Source organism: Ambystoma mexicanum, chromosome 6q (assembly GCF_040938575.1).
Source record: "Ambystoma mexicanum isolate Mex_15411 chromosome 6q, UKY_AmexF1_1, whole genome shotgun sequence".
In the NCBI taxonomy this organism is placed as follows: domain Eukaryota; kingdom Metazoa; phylum Chordata; class Amphibia; order Caudata; family Ambystomatidae; genus Ambystoma; species Ambystoma mexicanum.
Window position 1 is genome coordinate 351,880,307 of NC_090937.1, and position 15,091 is coordinate 351,895,397.

Sequence of the window (15,091 nt, forward strand, 5' to 3'; positions counted from 1 at the left end):
TCAAGAAGTCTGGTTATCAAACGGGCTATTGGTTTATTTTGGACTTTCAGGACGGCATTTTATTTTTAAATATCCCTTTTCCCTGAGGAGAGGTGGAGTGTAGCCTGCAAATGGAGTCCGCAGCCGCGCAATTTAGGGGGCAAGAAAGTTGTATTCTGAAGAGCCCTATGTTCCGGAATTAATTCTTGCGATAACAACCATAATTCAAAAATCAGTGGCAGAAAAAAGTATTTTGTCAATAAATATTATTAAACCGTCTGCTTCCAGACATCAGAAAGATGAGAGCCCCTGGAGCCACCAACTCCCAACATTGCATAGCCGGGGCTTGTGCTGTGATTTTGAATGGTGGTGCAGGACACTCTCGTGACATAACTTCTGAATACATGCTGTCTGTCGAGTAGGGTGGCACACTGGCACAAGTCATTTCAATGCCTTCTGACAACATTTGTCTTCCAAATGGACCTCAGTGGATGAGGTGCGATTTTAGTTTTACGGAGTCTGGGTTGTTCGCTAGCAGACCCTGAGGTTCCTTTGCAGAGTTTCAAATAAATAGTCCTTAAACATGTAGTGCGCTGCTCGCCAACTCTGCATTGGTTGCTTTAGAATATTCGCAGCAAAATGATGGTAGCAAGCAGGATATCAAAATGGGCTATTACCAGTTGAGCATATTGTTAGCATGGCCTATGCACAGTGCTGCCTCCGCACGTTGCCTGATTGGGGCAGAGTGCTCGAGAGGGAACCTTGTTCCACCGCATGGTGGCACAGGCCATTTTGCCAATGTGTGCAGAAGTCTTCATTTTCTGTGCCAGTCATGCAGTGGAAAGTAGAATAGGGCAGCATGGCATATGTTTTGATAATGGGCTACCTACAACCGTAGTATGGTCGAAGTGCCTGCGGCATGGCGGTCTGCCCCTCCTAGCTTGGTGCCTTGGTTTTCATTTTGTTTTTGAATTGCTGCTGGGACCTAGAAATGATTTTCTGTGAGAAACCACTATGCCGTTCACTGTATTAGTAGGGATGTCCTTGAGGCATCGCCATCATTCCAAGCTCTGTGGTTCTCAGATTGGTGCAAATCAAAAGTATGTTGTCAACGATCCATCACACTTTGTTATCTTATTGGGTATTTTTCATAGTGCAACCGCTGCATTTCCATGCTCTCTTTTTGCTTTGGGACGTGCAGGAGAATGGGTTGGGTGTGTTTGGGTGCTTTGCTGTTGTCTTGATGCATATAGGTCAGAAGGAACCAGGCTCTGTATTCAAGGTAAGCCTTTTTTGTTTTTTGGCTCATAAGCCATTGGGACATTGCCTGGGCATTACCAAAGATGGGTATACCTGTTGTGTATCTTGTTGTGAGGTACGGCTAGTGTCTTTGCATCAGGCATGTTTTTTGTTTGTTGACCCGCATCAGTTCATGTCTGTTGGGTCTGTGGATTGTGGTGGGCCTGATCATTGCATTTAGTAGTGTTAAGAGTGGTGTGGTGAGATTGATGTCTGTTGTGGTGGAGAATTGAAAGGTTGGTTTATGAAGTGAGAACACATCCCCTGCTCATGGGCTTATTTGCAATGATTGTCCCATGGTTGTCCGATGTCGAGAAATCAATGGGAACAATGTTAACCGAGTTACCACTGCATTACCAAGGTATTACTGCACCGCCGAACTATAGGTATGGAGGTAAGGTGGATGAAAATCTGGACATAATTGTGCCACCTTAATGCCAAAAAAACGGCATTTCAGTGGAATTACCTCTGGTGGTAATTCCATCGAAATCCCAATGGAGTTGTATGAATGGGGACTAACACTGCCATACCGCCACTTGTAAACCACTGAGATACCACCAAACTCATAATGAGGCCTAAAGCAGAAGCTGTAGATGTGCATGTTCTTACATTTGGAGTTTCTAGTCTGTCCCCACTTTTTGAACTTGTTTTGGAGCTGAGGTTATTTGGGCATAGACAATGAGCCAACCAATAACCGTGTGAAATGCATCTGTAGGTTTCGGTCATCTTTGAGTCTTGGGTGTCGCTCTTTTTTGTGTCTAACCCTTGAAAGTAGACTTTGGAAATTAAAAATTACAAAAATGGACGTGGTTGGAAAATTGGTCCACTCTAAGGTCACCTTTAAGTGACAGTGAAAACCGGTCGCGTGTCAGACACAGGTCGAATAGACTCTTTAAGGCGCGCGCTGCTAAGCTTCCATTTTAAAGAATCCTTTGAAAGGGCAATTACGTGTGAAGAGTTTTTTTTTTTACCTTTGTTTTCGTTTAGATGCACGCAGAAAAACAGAATGCGCTACATCTGTATTTTCTTAAAGAACGTGAGGAGAAATTGCCCAGATCATGTAGTAGCACATCTCTGAAACTGCAGTAGCTAGACCTCCCTCGCCGCCTTTCTTGAGGCCAGCTCTCGTGTGGAGCAAGCAGACAAAATGCCGGCAGAGAACATGAAACTGGAGATTGGGCTCCGAAGTCATGACCGGCAGTAACCCCCGCGCGCACTGAACGTTACCTTTCGCTGGGGAGGAGGGAGTTTAGGGGTTGTGAGCTAATGCCAAGCTGCCGGTGCCCCTGCCAGGAGCGGCGGTGCAGCACAAAAGAGTCGCTAGGAGGAGCAGATGGGCCGGGGATGGCCCCGGTGCCCCTTTGGACACATTCCTGACACACTCGCCTGCACCTCATTCGGTTGCCGGGTGTTGCTCGTCATTCGTGCCAGGACTGGCGGTAACCTCAGCTGCCGCCCCGAGGGAGCGCGGTATGTTGTCATCGTGGGGGGCGGGGAGGTGAGGGAGGGCATTTATAACATTGTTGCTTTCTTATCCTGCCTCTTGAGAGTCAAATTATATATTGCTATACTGCAGGGGTAGAGGTGTGGTGTACTATTACAAGAGAAGCGGGCTATTTTGAAACAAAGACACTCGCGCTCCTCCCAATATTGAGGGTTATGAGTTATTCTTTACCTCCAACCAAAATCCTTTTCAAGATTCCCTTCGTCCTCTACAACAGAGTGCACACCCTCTCTGAGCAAGTGAGCATCTCCCACTTCATGCACCAATAAAGTGGCATTACTCTCCTCCTACCTTTTCCTGCCAGGACACTGGGACCTGTTGAAGCCTCGGGAGGATGGGATATGAGTTAGGTGACAAGGGGTGGTATGATGTAATGGGGATTCCCATACGTAATCTATGCATTGCCCTCAGCTCCCCTCCTCTGTCACCTTCCTCGATTGCGAGGAGATACCACAGATGCTGCGTTGATGGGTACCCAAGGCATAAAAGATCCAACACAACATGCCTAAGATATTACAGACCCCAGGATAGAGATGCCCATGTTGATACTCTTTGAGCCAGGCAGCGGACCCTTTTAAGGTTTGATGAAGCTAGAGGAGCATGTTCATGTCACCATCTGGCATATTTCTCTCATGGGAACCCCATCTTGTCTATTCTGCGACAAGGCAGTGTGAGCCAACCTGCTGCATGTCCTGCCCAGCACCTCGTTCTGACATCCTTCGTTTTCAATGGGAGGGCAGCTCCCCCTGTGCCTACTGCCATTACTCACCCTGCTCTGCCCTTGCCCTCTGCCGCCCCTGCAGCTTTTAAAAGCTTTGCCGTCCTGTTCTGGGTGGAAAGAAGAGCAGATCTTGGATAAAAACACTGAATCGGACTTTAAAATGAAAGCTTCATGAAGGATATAGAAATATGGAGGTCTGGACCGAAGATCACATGATCCCCTAATGAATTCAGTCGCCACCAGGAATAGTGCCTCAAAGACAACCATTCCACCGCCATGATTTCTATAGGGGTCGAAAGGGGGTTTCATTAGAGTTTCCAACACCATGGTAACATTCTATTGAGTGATACTCTTTCGCCTATGTTGATCAAGTAAAATAACAAGTGGCTGTTGTTGGATTTCCTAGCACCCAGGATCGATTCAGTTGAAACTTGGAACCCCCACCGTAAAGGGATCTGGTTGGGATTTTGGAGAGTGGTCAAGGCGGCATTGTGCTCGTTAACCCTAGGTAGAACTGCAGTTGGAACCTGCTGCCTGTGGAAGAAGTGGAACAGTGTTAAACATTGGGGGGGTTATGTTATTTACATGGGGGAACGGCACATTGTGATTATGAGACTAAAGTAAGCCATTATATGAGACGCACATTTTTTAATGTTACATTTTAATGCGGTTTGCTGCACCACTGAAAAGGAATTTTTGTTCAAACATGCTGACCATTTTAAGTTGCAGTACGCTGTTGCGACTCAACCAGGCTTTCTTGAAGCCTCGCATTTGACACTGCGTTCATTGATGTCGCTTAGTGAACAGGACCCTTTGTGGAGGCTCTGGACAGCAAAAGGGTATTGGGAAGGAAAACGTCCTGTGTTTAGTTTCTTGACACAAATCTGTTTTGAAATATTATTGCTTTGTGTTCTCATTATTTGTAGCATCAACTTTTTTCATTTCTCATTCTATTATTGCCAACCTGCGAAGGGCACAGTACATTTTCACAGTGTACTTTACGATCGTTCCTCAAGTTGACATTCAATAAAGAGAGAGCAGCTTTTTAGCTATCATGTTTTAGACGTTGTTAATTTTCCCTCCAATCCAGGTTTGAAGCTTCAGGATTTTCTGATCCAGAATGAGACATTTTCGACCTTCTTGCAGAACAACATGTCGATGCCTCCTATGGTGGTGAACGAGATCATGAACGCTGATGTTAACCTTGAGCGGGTAAGCAGCTACGAGCACCTCTCACAAGTAATCAGCCATCTTGAGTCTCAACCAGTGTTGTGGCTCTTTGTTGTGAGCCCTCTTTGCCCGAATGCAAGTACTCATTAAGGGCAGCAGATCAAGGATTTGCATACTGGGTGCATGATTGACAAATGTTGCCCTTAATGGGGCCCATCCAAATAAAATGTTGCCACTCTGGACGCTTACATACACAGGTGCTGTACCTTTTGGCGTCTAAGCCACCCATAACTGGTATTTTAGCTAACCTCCTCTGATGGAGCCTGATTGGTGTCAGAGACATGGCTGACAGTCGTATTAGCAGTGTCTGCAGGAGCTGCCGTTGTAGAGCCCCCCACACGGCAGGAAGCAGCAAAGTAACTTGGATGCTGAGCGCAAGCAGGCCACGTTCAAAGCATTAGTATGTAAAAAGTGACACCTGCCCTTAAGGGTGCCCACAGCTTGCCAAGGCATAGCTTGCCAAACCCTTTTACCAGCGGACACATCCTACTCCTGCACTGACTCTTTAAGACCCCCAGTTCCTTTGTGAGTAGGGGCCCTTCCCTTCTGTTAACCCGCTCTAAGATTGTCATCCTAGAGACAACCCACTGTGCCATCCGGCCTATCTGCCCGACTCGCCCCACCTCCACTACCGATAATGGCAAACGCTGTCAGCCGAAGGTTTCATGTATGGTCAGCAAATGGTATTGTAACATCCTGGCCTATACGAATTCCACCTGCGGATGACCCCCCCCCCCTCCCATTCTTCAACCTCTTCAGTTACGCCCACCCTGACCTCTCAGCTAAGGGCGAGTATGTTCGTCCTGAAATCCCATTAGAAATCATTGTAGGCCCTGTTCACTCCCGCAGTTTAGTAGTTAAAGAGCTGTCCCAGGCACTGATATCCTTTCTCAGCCTCTTGGACGAAAGCTTGGTCAACGCAGCCAGCAGCACCACACCCTTCCCAGGCTAATGAAATAAAGCATTGGCATGGCAGGCAGTGATTGGTTTCTTAAACATTAAGATCCAACCTGTGTTCTGCACTATAAGCAACACTTCCTGGGAATATCATTCAACAACTGCCTGTGAAATAAGTGTACCTTCTTCAACTCCTCCCACTGAAATACACTTCCACCAGTTACGCTCTCACGTAGGCGCTGTAGTTCTTCTAGGTCTATAGGCTGCACAAAAATCCCCAAGAGCCTGTCCGCAACCCCAAACTTTGACAATACCATTGACTCGGCCGACCTAACTTTACTATGCTGTCTGGCTCAAGCTTCCCAGAGAAACATTCAGCAAGCACTCTGGTCTCCTCATCCCAGTTTAATCCTCTGCTTTTTCCATCATTTCTTAAGGAACAGAACTCTCAACCATATCATGAACAGGAGGCAGTCCCAAAATGAGCCCTCTTAAGGCTTCTGTCCTCACAGGGTCGTCCAAACTCACAAAGCTTCTACTTCTAGAGGGCTGGGCACTGGAGAATGAACATTTTTGCCGAAAGGTTGCAATCTGGAAAAACTTAAGCACTTGTTGGACTTACTTGAGGCAGTTAATGCATGCTTACTCATCTCACTCTCTGGCCGGCCCGGTCAGCATCGTATCACAGAAATGTACCTAATGAGACGTGTGACTCATATTTGCATCATCTATCCTTATCCTTGCAAGACGGCCCTTGTCGATGTACATCTGCAGAACAGCTCTTATGCATAGCTCTATTTTACCTTTGCCACTGCCCTTCATCTCATGGTGAATAGGGCCTATCGGGCTCTTGCCTCACTCTACACTGCACAATGACGGCATCCATCCAGTCTGTCACTTGTGGCATGGTACAGTGGGCTACTGTGTACACTGGGATCTAGACCGTCGTCAATAAAAAGCATCTACATATAAAATGACTACGACACCCCATTTCCTGTGGGGTCCTCTCCCTCCAGACATCTCGTTTACATCATGGGCAGCTAGGAGTGCAAGCTCACGTTTGACTGTAGTCTGCAGGAATGGATGCTCTGGTGTGGGTATTTTGGCTCACTGAGAAGTGTGCTAGCATTAACTCGCAAGTAAGGCTTTGATGTACTTGAGATTGAGTCATTGATTTTTTGAAACACTTGTATAGCAACCTTGTCCCAAGGGTCTTCAAGCAGTCTTCATGCACATGCGTCCAGTTCTTCCTGCTTGGCTGGCGATCCAAAGGAAGACTATAGTGTGGAAGAAATCTTGTTGCGCCCAAGGCCCTCTGATGGCTCCGCCCTTATATATCTTGGCACATTTCTTGCAGGTTTTGGTGTCTGGCTACCAAATTCGGCTGAAGAATCTGTGCAATGTGTCCAAACTCTCAGAATTCATCACGTTCAGGAGCCAGGAAGTAGCAGCAGCCCTCAGTGCCATAGTCTGTGCGATGCCTGCTGACAAACTCAGTGCGGCTGAAGGAGCATTTCACGCCAACATCGATTTTCTGAAGCCCATCCTGGTGAGTTATTTAGTGCGTGTGGAAGTTTTCATGTCCTTGCCCGATGTAGTGTATCATTCTGTTTTGTGCATTTAACTAGAAGATTTTCCAACCCAGATTTGTTTTCTAGTGGTAGGCCTTGTAACGAGAATGTTTAATAAGACTGGGCTTTTATTGTTACGTCCAGCGGAGACGTTTATTTGGACATTTCCTTAAGTCTACCTCAACCTTTCCTGTCACACTGTTGAAGTGGAGATCTACCTCATTTCTTTTACAGCCTCAGATATACTACGTGTGAAATTTTATAATCGATGGATATGTTTTTGTTATGTGTTGTATGAAACCCTTACATTCACTTAAAACTGTTGGGGTACTGAGGAACTTGGGAGTCTTTGAGATACAGCTGTTAGCATGTATACGAGTACGGTTGGTAGGACATGGTACTAAACACATAGACATTGACCTCAAAGAAGGACCGCCAAGGTGGGCTAGTTTGCCAAATTCCCCCATGTGATTTAACACTGTAGTCTCGACTTGCCCTCATTTATATCTGCCCAAGTTCGGCCTCTAGAGGGAAGATAGCTGGGTTTCCCTGATATGCCCGCTGATGCAGGGGTATGGATAGAATTTTTCTGTCAATGGGTGCGCTTGTGGTCTTTCCTGGGGACGTCCCAGTGGTACCATGTGCTTTAGGAGTGCAAGGGGGACAGAAGTTTGTGCCACCCCTGATCTTGCTGGGCTCACCGCTATGAATTCACCTTCCGATATCCCTGCATGCCATTTTATAAATCATGCCGCCATCCTGGCGATGGAAGACAATCATTCTGTGCCCACTTATCTTGCAACAAGGACACTGATGGGATAAAACCGAATTTTGGCAGGGGGAGACTTCTGCCTTCCCCCTGCTCATCCCCTACCGGATCTCGACTTCTTCCTTTGCTTTAATACTATGATTATGCCCGACTATGGGCTTTTCAACCCTGCTAGTGATTTTTGCCCGCTGTTGCATCAGGAACACAATTCCACGAGAGGAAAAGCATCTTCACATCCTAGAGATTCTAGGGGATTGTTATGTGATGTTAAAAATGCTTTATCCTGCGCCCATCACCACTGTAGTGGATGGTAAAGAGAAGTCAGAGAGGCCACTCACACAGCTGTCCAATGGTTTATCTTCTGCTATTTGCTTGGCAGCGTTCAGTTGTTATGTACTCTTGGTCTCCAGCCATTATGGGCCTCGCTGAAAGACAGACCAAGTGTGGGGTCAGGTGCTTGGCACCGGCCACTCAGCATTCAGTGGCACACTGGGATATCAAGCATTGGAATCAAATTCTCCTTCATCCCTATGCATAAAGGTCAGTGATCATTTACGGAATTGACTGCAGCCGCGCAGTGTCCACATATTAATGAACAATCATTTGTATTGGACGGTCATTCCTTGAGAGAAATGTATAAATTGCATAGGTGAGGAGTGACAGAGAGAGATGGATTTCTTTTTGCAGCAACAGCCAAGCACGGCCAACTTAACTCATTTTGCCGTGTGGCCATTATAACAAAAAGGAATGCGCGCAGTATAATGTCTGACGTAAACACTTCTTCCTCCAAAGGGACTATTCTTGGAAACATTTCAAAGGTACCAGTCCTCTAGTAATGGCATGCAAAGAGCGAAGATTGCAGATAACATTGTGTGAATAGTATTCGTACATTTTCCTCCACCCCTAAGTTTTTGTTTTTTTTGGTACATCCGAAGGCTTGATAAACATTCTTTCAACATATGAGTGCGGGCGCCTTTGTACATGAAGTCTATGTTGAACGTATTTATAGATTGAAACCAGAAGCAGGTGAAGCATTCATAGCCAGGGTCCAACTTGGCAGAGGAGTCCCTGCTTCCACCTAGGAGCTCTGCTCAGCCTTCCTTCCTACTTCACTTTAAAACTGCCCCTTAGCTTCTACATTCCCTGAGAAGTTAAAAAGTTAACCCATAGCCAACTGCACTGAAGCATATCATTATCCAGCAAACACAGGCTTTGGATATGAACTGAAGTGAGCAGTCCGTCTATTCATTTTACATGTCCAAATGTAGTTTGTTTTCAGATTCTTGAAGTCCCTTCACAACCATTGGAAAGATGCTCAGAAGGCCTTGGTTCGGGGGCCTCCAGGCCCATTGGAAGGCTGCTCACAAGAGCTCTATTCAAGGCTCCCAATTCCATTGGAAGGCTGCAGACAAGGGCTTAATTTAAGGGTCCCAAATTCATTCGAAGGCTGCTTAGAAAGCCTAATTTCACACAGCTTCATATCCATATCCAGTGGAATGCTGCTCAGAAGGCATCAATTCAATGGCTTGCATATCCATTGAAAGGCTGCACAGCAGGCCTTGATTCAAGGGCTGCCATGTCCATTGGAGGCTGCTCAGGTAACCTCGATTCAATGGCCATCACATCCCCTGGAAACCTTCTCAGAAGGCCTTGATTCAAGGGCCTCTATATCCATTGGAAGGCTCCTCGGAAGGACACTTTTCAAGGGCCTCTGTATCCATTACAAGGCTGTTCTGGAGGCCTTCATTCAATGATCTCTATATCTATTTGACGGCTGCTCAGGAGGCCTTGATTCAATGGCCTCTAAAGGCTCCCCATGAGGCCTCGAGTCAAGGGCCTCTGTATCTATTGCCTGAATGTTCCGAAGGCCTTGATTCAATGTCTTCTATGTCCGTTGGACAGCTGCTCAGAAGACCTTGATTCAAAGGCCTCTATATCTATTGGACGGCTGCGCATAAAGGCCTTCATTCAATGCCCTCTATATCCATTGGAAGGCTCATCAGAAGTCCTCGATTCAAGGGCCTCTGTATCCATTACAACGCTGTTCTGAAGGCCTTGATTCAATGGCCCCTATATCCATTGGAGGGATCCTCAGAAGGCCTCAATTCAAGGGCCTCTGTATCCCTTACATGGCTTTTCTGAGGTCCATGATTCAATGAGCTCTATATCCATTGGACGACTGCTCGGAAGGCCTTGATTCAATGGCCTCTGTATCCATGGAAGGCTCCCCATAAGGCCTTTATTTAAGGACCTCTGTATCCATTACAAGGCTATTCTGAAGGCCTTGATTCAATGTTTTCTATGTCCGTTTGATGGCTGCTCAGAAGGCCTTGACTCAATAGCCTCTATATCTATTGGACGGCGCCTCAGAAGGCTTTGATTCAAGAGCCTCTGTATCCATTACCAGGCTGTTCTGAAACCATTGATGCAATGATCCCTGTATCCATTTGATGGAAGCTCAGAAGGCCTTTATTCAATGGCCTCTATATCCATTGGAAGGCCCCTCAGAAGGTCTTGATTCATGGGCCACTGTATCCATTACAAGGCTGTTGTCAAGGCCTTTATTCAATGGCCACTATATCCGTTGGACTGCTGCTTGGAAGGCCTTGTTTCAGGAGCCTCTATATCCATTGGAATGCTGCTCAGGAGGCTTTGATTCAAGGACCTCTAAATATACATTGGAAGGCTGCTAAGAAGGCTTCGATTCAAGGGTCTCTCCGTCTGTTTCCTAAATATCCGGAACCACACAGCAACCTTTTTGCCTAATCCTTAGCAAAAGAGCAAGACCGAGATTTGCACTCCTGGAAGTCCGATGGTGAGCCAGGAGCCAAACCTTACTTTGCAAAGCGCAGATTGCTGATAACGCACAGAGTCGCTGATTACAGCTGCCTGATATTTCCTCTTTCTAAAAAAACATGTTTTGTTCTGATTCAGTGACCTCTCAGCTTCTACTAGTCCATAACCCGGAGTACAAACTCTGAGACTGAACATTAGCAAATCTGGAAAAATGTCGTCACAAATGCGTGTACATACACACCTCTTGAAAGTGCTCCTCAGAAGCAGGAGTTTATACACACCTCTTCAAAGTGCTCCTCAGAAGCAGGAGTTTAGACGTTCCTGTGAGCATTTCTTGGGCTTTACGCTCCTGGGCGATTTATTTTCACTGGGCATATTCTATGCTATGCTGTGTTTTGTGACTTTCACATTGCCCCAAATCACCACTGAAGTACTCTCAGAGCACCTAGACGTGTCCCTAGTATGTCGTATTGTGCCTCCACTGGGCTATGCAGACCTTGGTCTTTGGAAGGACAAATGAGAGGGGAAAGATGAGAGGAAGGTAAAGGGAGAAAAACATGGGCGCATTATACATATTTACACAAGCCAATGTCCAAAGACGTTTACTCTGTAAAAACGAGCCACCTTTTAGAGACTCACACATGCGTCAGGACAAGATTATCCATGAATTGTATTAGAAGGGAATAGTTTCTTACCTGTAACTCCATTTCTCCAGCATTGGTATCTTTCATGGATTCACATGCTTTGAATATTCCCCGTCGTCAGGCTGGGAATCCCCGGTACATTATATAGACCCTTTCCCGTAGGAAAACTTTTTCGACGCTTATGCGTCCTATCCACCTCGTTTTGTATCATGCGTGCCCGTGCCGTCAGGACGTCATGATATAAATACAGGCCCCGCCCCCGCGCTCCCTCAGATTTCGGCCCACAAAGTAGTGGGGGAACCGGTTTGCATGATCAGGGGAGGCAGGTGGGCGCATGTGAATCCATGAAAGATACCAATGCTGGAGAAATGGAGTTACAGGTAAGAAACTATTCCCTTCTCCAGCATTGGATCTTTCATGGATTCACATGCTTTGAATAGATTACATAGCAGTACTACCCCCAAGAGGAGGTGTGCATGCAAACCCCTATACATTCTTCGCAAAAGGCCGTTCCCTAAGATTATGTATACATCAGTAATAGTTTACATAGGGAAAAAACGGACCACATACAGTCATAAATTCCACAGGATGCCACCCCGCAGCCGGGGCTTACCTTACTGGAATAGGTGTCGAAGCACCGCCTGTCCCATCCGGGTGTCTTCGGCATGTTGCTGCGACAGGCAGTAATGGCGGGTAAAGGTGTGTGTAGTCGCCCAGGTAGCCGCCATGCAGATGTCCCCTAGAGGGACTCCGGCCCACAGTGCCGTCGACGATGCCGCTGCTCTAGTTGAATGAGCTCTTGGCCGTCGTAGAAGAGGCTTCCCTGCCTTGGAATGGCAGTACGAGATGGTAGATGACACCCATCTTGAAAGTCCTTGCTTTGAAATGGCTTTTCCTCTAGCACCCAACCCATAGGCCACAAACAGCTGTCTCGTTTCTCTGAACGGTTGCGTACGATGAAGATAAAACTTGAGAGCCCTTTTTACATCCAATGTGTGTAGCATGCGCTCCGCTCCCGAGCATGGCTCCGGAAAAAACGTAGGCAACACGATAGAAGAGTGTTTATGAAACACCGAAGGAGCTTTTGGTATGAACTGTGGGTTAGTGGCTAGGACTACCTTGGTCCTGAAAAATCGTAAGTATGGTGGGTCCACCATTAGAGCCTGAACTTCTGAGATACGTCGGGCTGAAGTGATGGCCACCAGGAAGGCCAATTTCCACGACAGAAACTTCAGAGACGATGATGACATTGGCTCAAACGGAGGTTTCATAAGAGACGTTAAGATCAGATTGAGGCTCCACTCCGGTGGAAATTTCTTCTCTGGAGGGAAACTCCGAAAGAGGCCTTTAAGGAAGTGCTTAATCAGGCGGTCGCTGAACAATGGTGCCGAGTGCCGTCGACGAGTAAACCTGGAAATGGCTGCTAGGTGTACTTTTATTGACGACACCGACAGGCCCATTTGAGCTAATAACAGCAAGTATGGAAGGAGCTGTTCCGGCCTAATCGATTGCGGGGCCAAACCTGGTTGATCCTCACACCATTGACAGAACCTTTTCCATTTGTACGCGTATGAGGCGTTTGTGGAAGGTGCTCTTGCCGCTTGCAGGATACGTCGACAGTCCTCCGGAATCGTTAGCCGACCAAATTCGGCGAAGTCAGGAGCCAGGCCGTCAACTTGAGGCTGTCCGGGTCGTGATGCCAAACGACACCCTCCTGTCGAGACAGAAGGTCGGGGGTCTTCTGGAATCTCATCGGTTCCGCCGCCGCTAAGTGTAGTAGGTCTGAAAACCACACTTGTCTGGCCCAGTATGGGGCCACCAGAATTACCCGACATGGGTACCTGAGGATCCATTGCAACGTCCTCCTGACAAGGGGAAAAGGAGGAAATGCGTACAGGAATTTGTTCGTCCATGGGAATGAGAACGCATCCCCCAGTGAGCCCTGCTGAGGCCATCTGCTTGCGTACTGATGGCATTTCTTGTTGTTCTTCGTTGCAAACAGGTCTATGGAAGGGTGTCCCCATTCCTTGAATACTTGTTGAAGTTGTTGGTCGTTCAGCACCCATTCGTGAACTTCGTTCATTTCTCTGCTGAGGGCATCGGCTTCCACGTTTTTCACTCCTGGTAGGTGAAATGCTAAGATTTGTATGTTGTGTTGAAGGGCCCAATGCCAGATTTTCTGTGCCTCTGTCGATAGGGACCTGGAACGTGTCCCTCCTTGTTTCCTCAAGTAGAACATCGTAGTGGTGTTGTCCGTCATGACACGCACCACCGAGTCCCTCAGTTGCGGAAGAAAAGACTTCAGAGCCCATCGCACTGCTCTCAGTTCTAGCAGGTTGATATGCAGGGAGGACTCCTGCAAAGACCACTGGCCTTGTACCTGTAACATATCCAGATGAGCTCCCCATCCGCTCAGCGATGCATCCGTCACCACCGTCTTTTGGAACTCTGGTTCCAGTAGAGGCATCCCTCTCGTTAGGTGAGTAGACACTTTCCACCAGCCGAGTGCTTGAACTAGTTGTTCGTCGACGACCAGTCTGTCGGACCAGCGACCTCTGCTCTGTGCCCAACGGTCCGCTAGAAATTCCTGGCAAGGCCTCATAAACAGACGGCAGTTGTTTATTAACGGAATGCAGGACGACATGGTCCCTAGCAGGGACATGTACTTGCGCACAGAGACTCTGGTACCGCCGCTCCATTCCGACGCCTTGTTTTGAAGTTTCTGAATTCTTTCGCTGGATGGTTTCACCAGGCTTGTGTGCGTATGAAACTCCGCTCCTAGAAAGACCAAGGTCCTCGAAGGCTCTACTGAGGACTTGTTGAAGTTTATTGCGAAGCCCAGTTCCTGTAAGATGGACATTGTGGCTCGTAGACTGTCTCGTGTTTGTTCCTTGGATGACCCTCTGATTAGCCAGTCGTCTAGATATGGATAGACATGATGACCATCCTTCCTTAAATGGGCCGCTATAGGGGCCAAGCACTTGGTGAACGTCCTGGGGGAGGACTTGAGCCCGAACGGGAGGACCTTGAACTGAAAATGCTTTCTCCCGACGACGAATCTTAAATATCTCCTGTGTCGTGGGCGTATTGGGATGTGAAAATAAGCATCCTGAAGGTCTAGTGAAGAGAGATAGTCCATGGGTTGCACCGATCTGATAACCTCTTGGAGTTTTAGCATTTTGAATTTTTGGCTCTTTAGCCACTTGTTGAGTACCCTCAGGTCGAGAATGGGCCTCCATTTGCCGTTTGGCTTTTTGACAACAAAGAACCTGGAATAAACTCCTTGGCCTTCCTGTGCCACAGGAACTCTCTCTACCGCCCCTTTTCGCAACATAAGCTCCGCCTCTTGTCGTAGGATTTGGAGGTGGGGCTGTGTCGAGAATAAAGGAGGAAGACGCGGAGGCTTGTCTTTGAATTGCAGCGCATGACCCATGCGAATCGTGTCTAGGACCCATCGATCTTTGGTGATGCATTTCCATCGGTCGAAGTGATGAGAGACTCGACCCCCCAGGACGTTCCGAAGGCCGTCATTGGTTGCTGGTTTGCTTGTTCTTCGTTGACGACGGACCTGAGCCTCGCCGCCTGGAGGCTTGATAGTCCCTGCTTCCACGTGCCGACTGGGACGCTCGTCTGAACCCTTGTGAAGAGTACGAGGGCCTGTTAAATCCACGGTCCCTCGAG

At 47.5% G+C, this 15,091-nt stretch overlaps 1 protein-coding gene across 1 annotated transcript in view; it reads left to right on the forward strand.

The window, feature by feature from the left end:
* Window positions 1–15,091, forward strand: part of ABCA1 (ATP binding cassette subfamily A member 1) — a 241,282-nt gene that overhangs the window by 94,362 nt on the left and 131,829 nt on the right. The window contains exons 6-7 of the mRNA XM_069630840.1: window positions 4,594–4,715; window positions 6,988–7,179. Of these exons, the coding sequence (XP_069486941.1) occupies window positions 4,594–4,715; window positions 6,988–7,179 (314 nt within the window). The remainder of the gene's footprint in view (window positions 1–4,593; window positions 4,716–6,987; window positions 7,180–15,091) is intronic.